This window comes from Dendroctonus ponderosae, unplaced genomic scaffold, assembly GCF_020466585.1.
Source record: "Dendroctonus ponderosae isolate FM_Combo_2020 unplaced genomic scaffold, Dpon_F_20191213v2 Dpon_F_20191213_1, whole genome shotgun sequence".
NCBI classification, from domain to species: Eukaryota; Metazoa; Arthropoda; class Insecta; order Coleoptera; family Curculionidae; genus Dendroctonus; species Dendroctonus ponderosae.
In genome coordinates this window covers 57147503-57161918 of record NW_026017110.1, presented here as the reverse complement: position 1 = coordinate 57161918, position 14416 = coordinate 57147503, and the positions used below count along the sequence as shown (strand labels likewise).

Genomic DNA, 14416 nt, shown 5'->3' with positions numbered 1-14416 from the left:
CCATGACCCCCCCCCCTGGATCCGCCCTTGCCTTGAAAGGGAATTGATATAGAATTCAAGGCATTTTGAGAAAAGTTATATAAAAAAATCGACTCCAACCCTTAGAAAAATTTTGCATAAAAATCAAATTTTTTACATGAGTATTTTCTGAGCTCAATTCATTCCATTCGATGTAAGAAGCACACAAATGTGCATTAATAAAGCTATTGAGTCAATAATATGGAAGAAATCGTCGGTTAAAGACCGCGAACTAACAAAAAAACAGCTTAAAATGAGCCGAAAAAATCGATTATTTCGGATCTGATCGTTCTAGCGTGCTTTTCAATGAGTTTGTTACATCCCTCGCTTTCTTGAGAACAAAATGATGTAGAATTCAAGGCATTTTTTTCCCAAAAATCAAAATTTTACATGAGTGTTTTCTGAGCTCAATTAATTCCTTTCGATGTAAGAAATGCTTCAAATGTAATTGCAATGCAATAATGCTAAAAAGTAGGAACGTTCAAGCATGTCCTGATCAATTGGGGTTGAACGAGTGCGCTCAATGCCAAATATACTTTCACGACTGTTCGACATTACCACCGTTCACAGATATCGATATTTAATTAAATTGACTCATTTATCACAAATAATTTTATTCACGGTGCAGTTGTAAAAGTTTCAATATGAAATAAAAGTGCGATATAAAATAAATATGCGATAAGTTGCGCAAAAAGCTGCTCAAATCTTCATTAGAAAAATTAATGCTAAAATATTGTTTTGTACATTTGCTACCAGCGTATTCATACTTAGACCTCTGCTTAGACCAAGCAATAGAGGGATTGTTCTCGACATAAGAGCTATTAGATAACCACCTACGAATTCACGTGCAAGGCAGTCCGTACTTTATTTCCACTATGTTTTGGACATTAAAACGTCATTTGCTAGTTTTTTTTAAACAATTTTTAACAAAAAGTCGCATTTTTGTAGTTGAATTGAATTACGAAGAATCAGAGGTTTAGCCACCCAATCGGAATACATTTACACAATTAGAACCGCAGAAAAGTTGCAAGAACCAGAAATTTTTACGTTTTCTTAAAATAATTACAACTTGGCTCTTTTTGAATGTTAATATCTCAAATTTTTCACACTGGTATTTAATTGTGCAAAATTGTGCATGTACTTTATTTGTGCAAAAGTTATACACGGTCGGCTAATAGTTTTCGCACAATTCCTATTTCATTTTTTTAGCGATTGTTTCGCCGAGGCCTGGATGCTCCTGAGATTGTCCGATTGAAATTTAAAATATGGATTTGGAACAGAATATGGAAAATTTGTGAACAGGAGGGAGCGTAGCATAGACGTAATTTATAATATATAGATACGTTTTTTGGTAAAATTTGCAGGACATAATACAATTTTTATCTGTTGACCAGAACGTGGAATTTCACATTTTATACTTTTTTAAATTCAATTTTATTAGTGCAGAATTAAGTGATATTAATGTAGTTTATGAAATAAATTCATTAAGTTACATTATTTTTTTGTGGAATATTGGAGTGGTTTTACTATAGTATATCAGTGCAGAAACTTACCCACTGATGAATAACGCCGAAAGAACAGGAGTCCAACCTCTATACAAAATTGCTTTTGTGTACTTATTCTTTCGTACAACCAATATCCAAATTGGCAAAACAACCAGAATATATATTCCCAATATTACGTACATCACCCATTGGTGAGTATCTGGAAAAACGTAAAGTTTATAATATTTTGGCACCTGTATACCTACAATTATATTATCAGTTAGGCCGACTAACTAATAAAATAAGACGTAGTATTGTTTCTGCTAAGATCAGTATGATTTAACTATAAAAGAGGCCACAGCAGAAACGAGCATTTAGTCAATAAGTAAGTAATTCACGTTACGAATTATTGTATTAATTTGGGAAACAGTTTTTAAAAACAGGCTTTATCAATTAATCAATAAAATTGTAGGCACAAGTCAACACTTCGGGTGTAAACATTTATCAAAATAAATGGCGATTTATACTTAGTGCTACGCTTCACTCCTCATTTTTATTTGGAAATCATTTGGTGTTTCTTTTGATCTGCTATAGATTTTTCTTCTTTTTCTTTCACAGCAATGAAAATAAATTAATTGAGATTTAATTTGCAATATCCACTATCGGACATTGGACTAAAAAAACAAATGATCAGAATGACTGGCAACAATGCTTATTATCTGCATCAAATGAATATTAGTTCCTGGAAAATATGGAAAGTTAGCGCCTAAACAATGACGATGACGTGAGAAATAAAACTTATAATCGATATGTTTTGGTCTGAAATACAACAAGATTTCCTGCTTCTTACACACTTGGTTAAATTTTATTTCAAAAAAATATTGTGTTGGTTACTTTCCTATAATGGCAACTTAAGTAAAATAACTATATCTATAGAAGTATATTTGATGCTTACCGCGAATACTGTATAGCAGTTTGGCCCAACTCGATAGTACTAACAGAGAAACCACATCTCCTATACTCGCTGCTAGTGGTGTGGCTAAATTGTCCGGATTTAATTTAATTTTGTGAGACAAAAATATGACGGAAATTAAAATGAAATCTAGAAAAGCAATTACATTTATTAAATTTTTATTCAATATAGTTCAAAATTTGTACAAACCTAGAGTGAAGCAAGACAATGTTGCTGTCAATATAGATGAAGCTGCTAATAAGAATGCAAATGACCATTCCGAGGATCCATGACTTATCACAGAAGCAATAATAGCAAATAATGAAACTATACATGATGCAACAATTGCTTGTACCTGAAATTGAATCAAGCCACTTAATTAAGATTTTTAGAGTACGGTATGAAGTACCTACTTGTACTAATCCTATATTGCCTAGGATCATCTTAAATACTTCTCTCTTGCTTTTCATGTTACCTAAATTTGCCTGAGTTGATAGCCTCGACGCTAGGCACATATCTAGGTTTCCTTTAAGTCCTAAAAGTGCAGGCACTAGTACTAATAGGGCTTTGACTCGCTTAAAAACTGTATAGCTCTGAAAAGATAATATACATTTTCGTGTTTTTTGGTAATAATAAAGTGTCGGTTATCAATTAGCTATGCAAGTTCAGAATTTAGAATCAGCCAGAACTGCAGGAGGATTTCTTTGCCAAATTTGGCAGTCGCAAATAAAAAAAAATTAAAATAATAAGTTTAATCAGTAATAACAAGAATATTATAAGGCATAAAAATTCATATTAATTCTGTCAGATAGATTGTTGAAGGACGTAAAATTGCAATAAAAAATAAACAACCTATCAATCTGTAATAAAGGACGTGAAGAAGTTCTGTTCTCAAAGATCGTAGATTTCAGACTAAATGCCTAAATGAAAGATTTTGTAAGCAAACCGCTAAGAAAATTCGATTCAGTCATAACCACTTGAGTGGGGAAATTCGAGTAATTTTGACTCAGAAAGCGAAATTTGAATTTCATACATTGAGCACCGGCGCATCCAGCTTTGAACTCAGAGAGAGGGGTCATGTAGTAGACATTCAGTTTTTTGTTGTCTATAAAATTAGAAAAATTATCGTTAGTCGAGATAAACCCAGCATATGGGGGGTCATACCTACGCGGCCTTACTGGCTATTTGTAGTTCTTTTATGTTCACAATATATTTTAATATAAAAAAGCAGATAACTTTTTTTGTAAAGATTCACTTGACCGGAAATATATATATTATACGTACTAAAGCAAAAATCATCTGAATACTTTCAGCATTAGGAAAACAGATACCCGGCATTAGTGACTTACCTGTACATTTCCAAGTACTATTCCAGCACCAATAGTTCCGATGCCGGCAATCATAAAGGGAATGAACATCTGAATAGTAACGGAATACCATTTTTCTTTTTTGAGTATGGCTTCCAACTCACTGTTGGTTGAAAGTACTGACTCAATTGATTTTTGTTTGTCAAAACCTTAAAGTTAATAAGAAAATTATTTACTTTTTGGATTTTCATACAAGTCAACTTGACATCTATTAATATTCACTTATTCACAATATTCACCTTTCAACTATGAATTTCCCAAATTGCTGCTACTATCCAAGTAGTATTTTAAATTGGAAAGCACAAATGAATATAAATAATGATAATTAAAATCAACTTTCTAGTTGTGATACTTACTGTTTGGACTTTTTTCTGTCTGTTCAAGTTTTAAGTTAAATTCTGGTGATAAACTAATCACTGTCTTCGTGGTGAGTTGATTCGGATCTGGCGCGTCTGGACTTTGAGAGTAATACTGACAATCTGAACTTTCTGATGAGTCAGACGAATTTTTATGGTTGATATTCATTTCTAGGACAAGCGAAAAATTAGGTATGTGCCTTTAGCTTACGTGTAAAAATGTGGATACAGAGTTTGTTGTCAAAATACGAGTTTTGATAAGTACGTATTGTTAATGTACATTATCTCAGTGGTGAAGCATGAGCAATGGAAACGTGCAATTAAAATTTATATGAAAAGCACGATTTCTAATTTATATTATCCTCAAGTGTGTAAGTTAAATTCCTGTTAAACATTTTAGTATCCAGTTTTTACAAATTATGTCAGTTTAAATTAGTGTATTTATAATTAATTGCTTTCGTTCTCAGCAAGTACCTTTGTAACAATAAGAGCGTCGCATTGCAGCTTTGTGCAAATCAATTACCAGCTATGTTAATTTACAAATAATACGTCATAAAATTACTTTTATTTAATATTGCATTTTCGAAGCGAATATCTTTAAATGACGTTGTCAATTTACCAGCGGCGAAAACCCCATAATTGATTGATTTCAGCAATTCACAAATAATATTAGTGCACATTTTCTTTAGTCTTTATTTTTTATTATAGCTGATCCATAATGCGATAGGTCGGATCGAAACCAAACATGATTGACAATTAGTCGTTTGTTTCGTACATCTTTGACTTTGTGCATCGGTCATCACTAGGTCGGATTTTAGTTTTTTCTCCCCGAGTGAAATTTTTTTCTATAGGCTCTAATAGGAATTGGACCTTTAACATCGATTGTCTCGTGCTTTTTCCATTGACTTTATATGGCAAAAACTTTTTAATTTGTTTCTAAAAACCGGCCTAAATTTCGGATATTCATTACTGAAGTCATTTTTCTTTTGGGATTTTCCCAATCCTTGCTGCAAATGTTGGGCGATAAAATTTTTTCCACATATCAATATATGTTTTGTATGATTATTCACAGTGTTACTTGTGTTTTTCAAAGTATTATAGCGAATTTCTGTAGTGAAACTTTTTTCTGATGTTTATGATAATTTTTGCAATAAGCCTGAAAATATTTAATATTCTCGAAATAATTGAAAATAGGTGGAGATATGGAGAGTTTACAAAAATAAAAAAATCTGTTAAATTTTCTGTCGTATTTGTTCACTTGGAAATAGGCAAGTGCAGATTTCTAAATGCGCTAACCTCAGGCACCCCCTGGACCGGTTTTGAGCCTATCAGCGCTGGAAACTAAACGTTCCATGCCGATGTGAACACTTTGGCATTATAAAGTGCAGGTTTCGGAATCGCTAATTTGAGGCTAAACCCAGTTGATGGGAACTATTAGGCTCGAAACCGGCCTTGGGGGTGCCTGAGGTTAGGGCATTTCAAAATCTGCACTTTCCTATTATTAAGTATTAAGTTCGTAAAATGAAATTTATAATCAGACAGTGATTACATATTACAATTTTCATTTCAGCGCTTGCAAAATTTAAAGTTTCAAATAATTGATTTGTTACCATAAATCCCTGCATTATTTCATGACCATTTTCAAAAACTTGATCAAAAGCAAAAAGTTAAAATATGTTTTATAGTAAGGATATAAATAATTTTGGTTGAATGGTAAATATTGAAATAACGCATTTCCGTTTTGTTATTTTTATTTTTTTAATTCTTGAACTATTTAATAAACATTTTATAAAAAGAAATTGACTTGTTTCAATTGAGATTCCGATGTTAATATTTTGCAAATGTAAGAATTTTGATTTCTGCTGACTGAAAGTGGTGAAAGTCCTTTTGAAGTTATTAAAACTTAATTTTCAAATTGGGACGCAAAAAAGGGGAAAATAATCTGTGATTAAAATTATAAAATTTTGTTAATCACAATTTAAAAAGGTTACATTATAAATTTAAATCAATTGGATATTTAAAAAATACATAATTTTAATTTTTTCAAATTATCCAAATGCAAAACCTAAAATAAGCATATTAAATAAAAATACACTAACACCACAAGAAAAACGGCTCAAATAAGACACTATTCTACAAATTTTTCATGCAAAAAGCAATAGTCCGTAATTACTGCGGGTTCTCAAAAACGCTGTTAGTTTTTGGCTTTTTGTATGTAACCAGTTGAGCAATAAAGTTTAAGTTGTCATCTAGGAATAGAGCCTTAAACTGCGCTTTTTTTCAAATACAAAATATAATTTGTGAAAAATGTCCAGTGTTTACTAAACGTAAATTTCCTCACCCATCATCACTGCACTTTAGCAAATTGAATGCTAAAATGCAGAATTTGGAAGCGTTTTTAAAAATTCAAAAAACATTCCAACATAGACATTTGGAACCTTTTTTGCACAACATACCAAGCTGTACGAACTCAAAGTTTCATAAAAACGGAGCAAAAGTCTGATCTGAGAGCTCGTGTGAAAATCAAGCTTCTGTCGCTCTTAATAGTGCAATCAAAGTGAAGCAGGAAGATACAAATCATGGCATGGCTTGTGAATGCTTTAATTTGATTTTGGTGGATCTGCTAACAATTGCAGCCTCTCACAACAGATCAAGCTAAAAAAATTTCAAGTTTTATGAAAATCAAGCAAAAGATTGATCGGAGAGCGAGTATTTACTTTAACAAGCAAATGTCGCTGCATGAACGGCAATGATTGTTTATCTTTGGCCGAGAAAGCAACTTTGTTTACGTTAAATATCCAAACCAGTTTAATCGTGAATTGGAAATTTCTAGAAAATTGTGAACAAGAAAAAACAGTATGTAAGTTCTGTAGCTCGGTGCGTTTTTAATATGATAAACACCTTAATATCGCATCAGTTTTTTCGGCAACCTGAACAATTAGTTGAATCTATTATGGGCAGGAGACGAAATTGGTCGTCGGTTCTTTGTTCATAAACGGGATAAACGTACCAATTTAGTGTCATTTAGGCCAGTACGGTTGAGTTTCCTAGCGTAATCCGCATTTATTTTCAACTTCGTCGGGATATTCATTGTGTGCTTTTTGAGGATTAAGGGATAGACAATGAAGGATGGGGCGCCAGTTTGCAGAAATCAGGTAAGAAGGATTATTATTCTATAAACCCTTAACTTGAACTGAGTTTAGTTTTTCGCGAAACAATTAAAGTTTTATTCAGTTCTCTGTTTATTTTTCTTACCAATTAAATAAGTGGGTTTTAGACTAAGTTTATCTAACACTACAGATTTTTTTATTCCTTTTCAGGTGGTGCAATGTAGCTTGCGGTAAGTTTAACATGACTTTGCCATTGGCGGATAGCACGTTAAAACGTTGCGTGTGATCCTGGCCCTATTTAGATTTCGCGTTATTTCTCCACATTCAAAAATTTACACAAATCATTTTTTGCAAAACTATTCGTTTAATTAATGTGTGTCTTTCTGCTCTGATTTACACTATAATAAAAGTTTCTTGAATTCCCGTTAGGAATTGTTCAGCTTTACAAATTCAATGTTTTTTCTTTAAAATTGTTAACATTAAATGGATTAGACATTTCGCTCTTTAAAACTTCTAGGCTTTGAGAGTTACCACCCTAAATGGAAGATGGAAGAAACTTCTTATCCAGTTTTGTAGAATGGCTAAGCAATCGCTTATTTTCTTTTCTTTTATGTTTTTCGGTGTTGCACAATTTATTACTTTTGTCGCCTATAAATTAAATAACGTCTTGTAATTAATACCAAAAATTTCAAATCTTCAACTAAAAGACAGTTTTGGCCGTAAAAGTGAACGTATATTTAAAATACACCAAGTGATCGAATGGATTAGACACAACTTGTCCTTCTGCTAACTGTCCCCTCTGTGGCCAGGGTTTATGAGCCAGGTTAGTAGCATACCCATAGAAAAAAAAGTAAAATACCGGTGAAATGTCTCAAAACCCGAATGGATTTAGGATATTGTAAGTTTTTATTGAAAAAATTGCGATCGAACGCGCGCTTATTTATTTATTGTCGAATTTATTCTATTTGGATGATACGATTTTGCTTAGCTTGATCATTTATCTACCACGTACCTAAATACAAGCATCAACTTGCGATTATCATTGCATTGGTACACTCTGATTATTAAATTATTGTATGTGTTTGGCACATGCAACTGACTTCCTGATTACTTATTTCAGCTAAGTGTAATAATAAAAATGAATGCAGAAGTAACTGGTAATTTAAAACATGTTAGTCACGCATACTCTCCAATATCGGAAGTTCCTTGTTATCAGCTAAATTATTGCTGTTTTGTTTAGTACGTTTAAAATGTAATATTTAAATGTTCCTGTTAATCAAAACCACTTACTATTAATCGGTTTTGGGTTGAATTCCTCCGAGGATATCGGCAGAGACGTTGCAGTTTCCTAAAATTGGAAGTCCTACGAGAACTGGAGCCACGTCGACATCCGCACGTGAAATAACTAAAACAAAATAATAAATAATTTTTAATTACAATTTTACGAATGTAGCATACTGACAAATACGCGGTATAATTTAATGAATCTGAAACAACACTTCAGATAACGTTAAAATTGGTACTCTAAAATTATTTGCATTAGGTATACCGTCTGACGTCTTTTATTACTTAAAACATTACTTCTCAAGTAGCTCCGGCAGAACAATCTGTGATAAAATAATACAATATCAATTTTTTTCTAATTAAAAAAATTATAAAAGCTAAAAATCCCTTCCTAAAAATCCCATTATAGTAAAACGATATTTATACGAATTTTTTCTTCTTATTAGTTTTTGAGGGTCATTATACTTTTTTCTTCGTAGCTTTGCGATTATATAACTTTCAGCTGATTTGTTAAGACATGGGTATATTCTCATACGATGAAGTAACCAATGTTATATGTTTGTTTCCATTGTTGATTCGGTTCCAATATTTAAAAAAATACGCTTCAGCTCATTGAAATCCTTCAAATAAAAAAATAAATTAACTACGATCAAAAATTTGAAAAAACAGCAAACAGTTTATCTTTACGATATTATGTCCATCAATAAGATCGTAATCGCAATTGGCCAACAATCCTCAAACTCTTGAGCAACTAAAAGCCAAGATCCGTGAAGTTATGACCTAGATATTACATTATTATATACATTATTTATTTTGAAGGGCCATTTATTATTAATATTTTTAAAATTTCTTCAAAATTTCAGAATTTTCCAGTTTTAGCCAAGTTACTCTTTCTTCTAAATGCTCAATTTTCTAAAGTTTCACTTTAGCTGTTGTTAGCAAATGCTGACAATCTTAAGGTACTTTCCGCGAAAAATTATGAAATAAATTTTGAATCCTTCGTCGCTTTGAAAAAGTTTTGAAATCCCTTTCTAGCATAAACAGAATAAGCGAAAGTTTCGAACAGATTATTTGGAAATCTCGTCACCTCTGAAGACTGTGGAGTTTGTTAAAAAAATGTATTTTTTTAGTTTTAACTGAATTTTTTTTTGCTTTACTTTCTACTCAAAAACGCTCTATTTTGTAGTTTGACTTACTGATACTGACGATCTGGAGGTCTTTTACGCGAAAAATTATTATAAATTATTACAGCTTTGTAAAAATTTTGCAAAAACTTTTTTCAACGTCGAATTCGGGACAAAAACGAAAATAATAAATTCCTCGCGTTTTTTTCCGAAATCCATTAAAGTTTTCGCCAAAACGGGTCACAAAACTAAAAGTTTTTAATCGAAAACGCAAAAAACCATTATTTTCTGATGATTTTCCTCTTTTCTGGATAATGGGGTCGTTTCAGCCAAAAATGACAAAATTAATTTTGCTAGAAACTTTGCCTCATTCATCGGTTTGCAGAGAACTTTAGAAAACCCATCTCAGCTTCAAATTTGGCAAAAAAAAATAAATAATTTTATTCAGTTTTTTACCGAAAGTAATTAGGCTTTCCTTCAAAAAACGACCAGAGAGCAAAAGTCTACAAAAAAGGATTAGGAAAATTTGCCGCCCTCGTCGCTCTGAAGGTTTTTAAAGTTATTTCAAATTTTCAGGTCATTCCAGAATTTTAATCGAATTTATTAATTCCTTCATGGAGACATTTTATGATAAAACATTTTGAACATAAAAGAGCTTATTCGCTCTATCCATTTTGACCAGAGATGTGACAGAAAAACAAGTTGAAATCAACCAGTCATGTTTGTCATCCAGCTGTTATTGTTGCATTATTCTGAGTAGTTTATTTTGTCAATTATCACGTCAGTGGAATCCGAAAATGTCGTCAAATATAATTATAGAATTTTGAAGTTGAACCTTTTTTCACATAGCGCAGATCAACACAATGGAAATATTTACGTTTTGTTATCGTTCAATGATTTTCGAAACAACTCTTAAATTGAAATTGTAGCTTTATATATATGAGGAAGATAATGGTGATGATAAATACAAGAATAATCTATGTAGATAAGCTAGGTGGTATTGCAGGAGTGACTTAAATGCGCCCCTGTAGTTTTCCCTTCAAAGAAAGGCTTTTTAAGCAATACCTTTACACTGCTCCATAGAAGGCCAATATGAAAGCTTTAATTCCGTTGGATAGTGGTTTATTCACTTAAGTGGATTATATAACTTTATGCAAGTATTTTTTCTATAAACTAGGGGTTTAAGTTCTCTTTCCCACTTTCCGTAGACCTGTATCTAACAGTCGGAGAAGTTTTCAAGCTTTCAAATGCGTTCGCAAAAAAAGGATTTTACTAATAACATTAATAGCAATTCTGGAAATCAGAGAACTTTCTATATTTATCATATATAATACGACACGCTAATACGAATTTGACGATTATTTATCTTGTGCGTAACATTTTATTGAAGATATTGAGCATTAGGTACTTGTACTTATTAGTGCAGAAGCGTAGAGGGTGTGTCATAATGAGAGACTATTAGAAGTATAAAGATAAGTATTGCAAAATTGGATTTTGAAACTGTTAAAAATATGTTCTTCGAAATTGACATTTCTTTCAAACAGATAGTTTTTTATGATTATTTTTTCTTGCACCAGACGTGTCACATCACGTTGTTTCAAGTTTCATGCTCGATCATAGATATTTCAATGTTGTTGTACATTCGTTAGAATATGTAAGTTACACTACATGAAAAAATATTCGATTTCTCTAGATGAAGATCTTCTGGATCTCAATGGAAAATGAAACAGAACGGGTCAACAATTTTGAATTACAAATTAACCAAACTTATTAAATATCAACGATTTGTTATAAGTTTCGTATTGATTGTTACTATCTTTCAATTTAATTATTATTATTGTTATTATTGTTACCAAGACTTAACATGCAAGGCCAAGACCGAGATTCTCTAATGGTTTGCAAGACCAAGACCAGGCAAATCTCGGTCTTCGTCTTGCTTTGCTCATCTTGAAATGTACATATTGTATGTATGTGAAAAAAAGTAATGTACATATTGTAATTAATAAGTGTGTATACAGGGTGATTCAAAATTGGCGTCATTCCTCTGGAAGCGTTGTCTCGCGGTGTTTTATGAGTACAGAAAACGTAGTAAAAGAAATTAATTGTTACTAAAACTGACAAATTTGCAAAAAACTATATCAGAAAGACGGCAACAATGGTTTTCAAGTTAAGCTGCCCAATTAATTTTACGTAAGTACCTGTTGCTTCGTAATTATTAATAACTCCGGTAACCATAAAATTATACAGAAAGTGACAATAAAACAGACAAGGATAAACGGTAAATTCAACAAGATTCGTTGACAGTGGAACGTATTTTTTCGAAATGTCAATTACTGTCCTCATAACCTCAAATTGATGTTTACAAATAAACCATACATTTGAGTCATTAACTCCAAACAAGCCAGTGTCTGTGAAATCTCCTTATTATCCACTCTTATCGAGCAGCTTCTAGTATTCGGTTAATTAACTCCTGCTCAATTTGTACCGGTGTTCAGTAATCCATTGGTTTAATGTGTCCTTGTGCTGTGTGTATCTTACATACGTGATACGAATGTAGCCGGTAGGTATTTATTTGGGGCCTGGGAAAGTGTCAGTTGTTCTTTGAGTACCCCTGGAACGCTTTGCTGCAATTATGATCAATACTTGTGCCTCTGTGTCTGGAACCCGAACATCTATTGGCGTCCACTATCGTCCTGGAGCGTGAGCTCTTACAGCTTCTGCTATTTTACTGTGGCATTTCCCGAGAACTAAACGCATATCCGCAAATTCGTAAAAGGAACTTCAAAGCAAGTCGGCTATTGACAAAGGCTATCTACCTGTAACTATCTGTTGATGACAAAAACATCACTGCCGCTTTGTCTTTTATATATGGATTTGTAGTTGTGCTTCCATCTTGATTATAGGACTAGGATGAGTAGTCTTTTCGTAATCCTTGTCAAGTTTGTGCGTTCGTAGAGTAATCGATTTGATGGATGTGTAATGGGTTTGCTGGGTGTCTGATCTTTGTTGTCAGTCTTATTGCTATCTGTTCTGTTGTCTGTATATGTTTGGAAATATTTTCCATTAAAACGGGAGTTTTGAGAGAAAAGTAAATATCTTTGGTTGCTTAAGTGATTTGACATTATTGGCAATTACAGTTACAGAGTTTTTTATCAACAGCTATTCAATACTCTTACTCAATACCGACTACTCGATAATTACCCTCATTATTAGTGTGTTTACTGGAACAAAATGATCAATCACAATGGGGCAAAATCGTTATTATTCCCCCAGTGAATCAAACAAAGTACAGTGGCATATAATTTCGAAGTTTTCTTCATCCATTTCAATTGAAATTCCAATAACAACTCCTAATTTGATAAAATTTCAAATATAGTAACGCTCAAATGAACAATTTGCTTCTTTTGAAAACATGATGGGTTATAATAAAATTAAAATAGATATAACATCGTTTTCTTGTCCGCAGTACATATTATCCGTCCACTATTCATTATGACTACTTCAGTTAGGTATAGTTAAACCACACCAAACCAATCAACCGAATCAAGATATTTGCTTCGATTAGTCGTCGATATAACACTTCGCTTTTTTAGTCATTTATGTTAATTTTTATGGAACTGGAAAACATAGAAGGTTTCTCAGTGACACAGGGTGATACTTGCAAACATAACGACTACCATGTTTTGTGCGCGTAAGAAACTAAAACCGACGGTTTAAAATTGATGAATGTATGCTTAAAATAATTCATGCTGGGAATAGTTCTTCCTTCATTCTTACGCGGACTTGCTCATAAACATAATTTTCTTATCAACTCTTGCATTTGATACAATTAGTGTTTTCATGAGACAACAACAACATTTTTATGATTCATTGAGAATAAACTTTACATGTACTGCAGATGATGCGAATCGGTGTAACTCCTTTCGTAAGATGTAATAATGGTACTTTTGAAAACACAGCAATTCGAATACACATTTATGTGGTTATTTGAGTTAGCTGTAAATCTGACTGTGACTTTTTTTTATCTGCGAATATAGTATTATTTACTAATTTGACCATCTTTCATTAAAAATACTTGAAAACAAAGTATGCTCTCATATCAAAGCCGTCTATATTTGTTTCATCCGATAACTCCTTTTGAAAACATTAACAATAGTTGTACCGAGTGAATTATGATGAACAAGGGGGTTGAAACAAGAAGGCTAAACATATTCATTTAATTTATTTTCTTCCGATTTTTCATATTTTCAACTGCAAGAAAGATATTAAGTGTGGGAAGTTTTCAAATTGACACCCCGTTTACTATGCTACACATGGAGATGTATAGCGTAGCATACAATTTAAAAACTTGCCACACTTAATATCTTTCTTGGTAAAAATCTCAGAACATCCAATTCGGGGTCTCTACAGCGTATGCTGCGTATGCTCACAAAATATCTGTGTCTCCACACAGATATTTTCTTCAACGCAGCAACGCAGCAGATTCAAACGCAGCATACGCTGTAGAGACACCGAATTGGATGTTCTGAGATTTTTACCAACAGTCGCACTGCTTCGAATTGATTCGAATTGAATGGTTTATTGTCTTGTATTATTATACTGTGAATTTTAAAATTAATCTTTTCACAGTTTACGAAGTTAGAGTTAAAATACTATTCCGACCATATTTTTTAAGAAATTTTAGAACTGTGGCCCGTCACGTTTCGAACTTTTTTAGATAT

General features: G+C 32.4%; 1 protein-coding gene across 3 annotated transcripts in view; it reads right to left on the bottom strand.

Moving 5' to 3' along the window:
• The window catches only part of LOC109537983 (solute carrier family 41 member 1), a 35324-nt gene that overhangs the window by 4457 nt on the left and 16451 nt on the right, over positions 1-14416 (bottom strand). For all 3 annotated transcript variants that reach the window (XM_019905001.2, XM_019905000.2, XM_019905002.2), the window contains exons 2-8: positions 8578-8692; positions 4178-4348; positions 3804-3970; positions 2868-3047; positions 2665-2809; positions 2458-2604; positions 1572-1722 (exon numbers count right to left, since the gene is read on the bottom strand). In XM_019905001.2, coding sequence (XP_019760560.1) covers positions 1572-1722; positions 2458-2604; positions 2665-2809; positions 2868-3047; positions 3804-3970; positions 4178-4346 — 959 coding nt within the window. In that variant the 5' untranslated portion in view covers positions 4347-4348; positions 8578-8692. The remainder of the gene's footprint in view (positions 1-1571; positions 1723-2457; positions 2605-2664; positions 2810-2867; positions 3048-3803; positions 3971-4177; positions 4349-8577; positions 8693-14416) is intronic.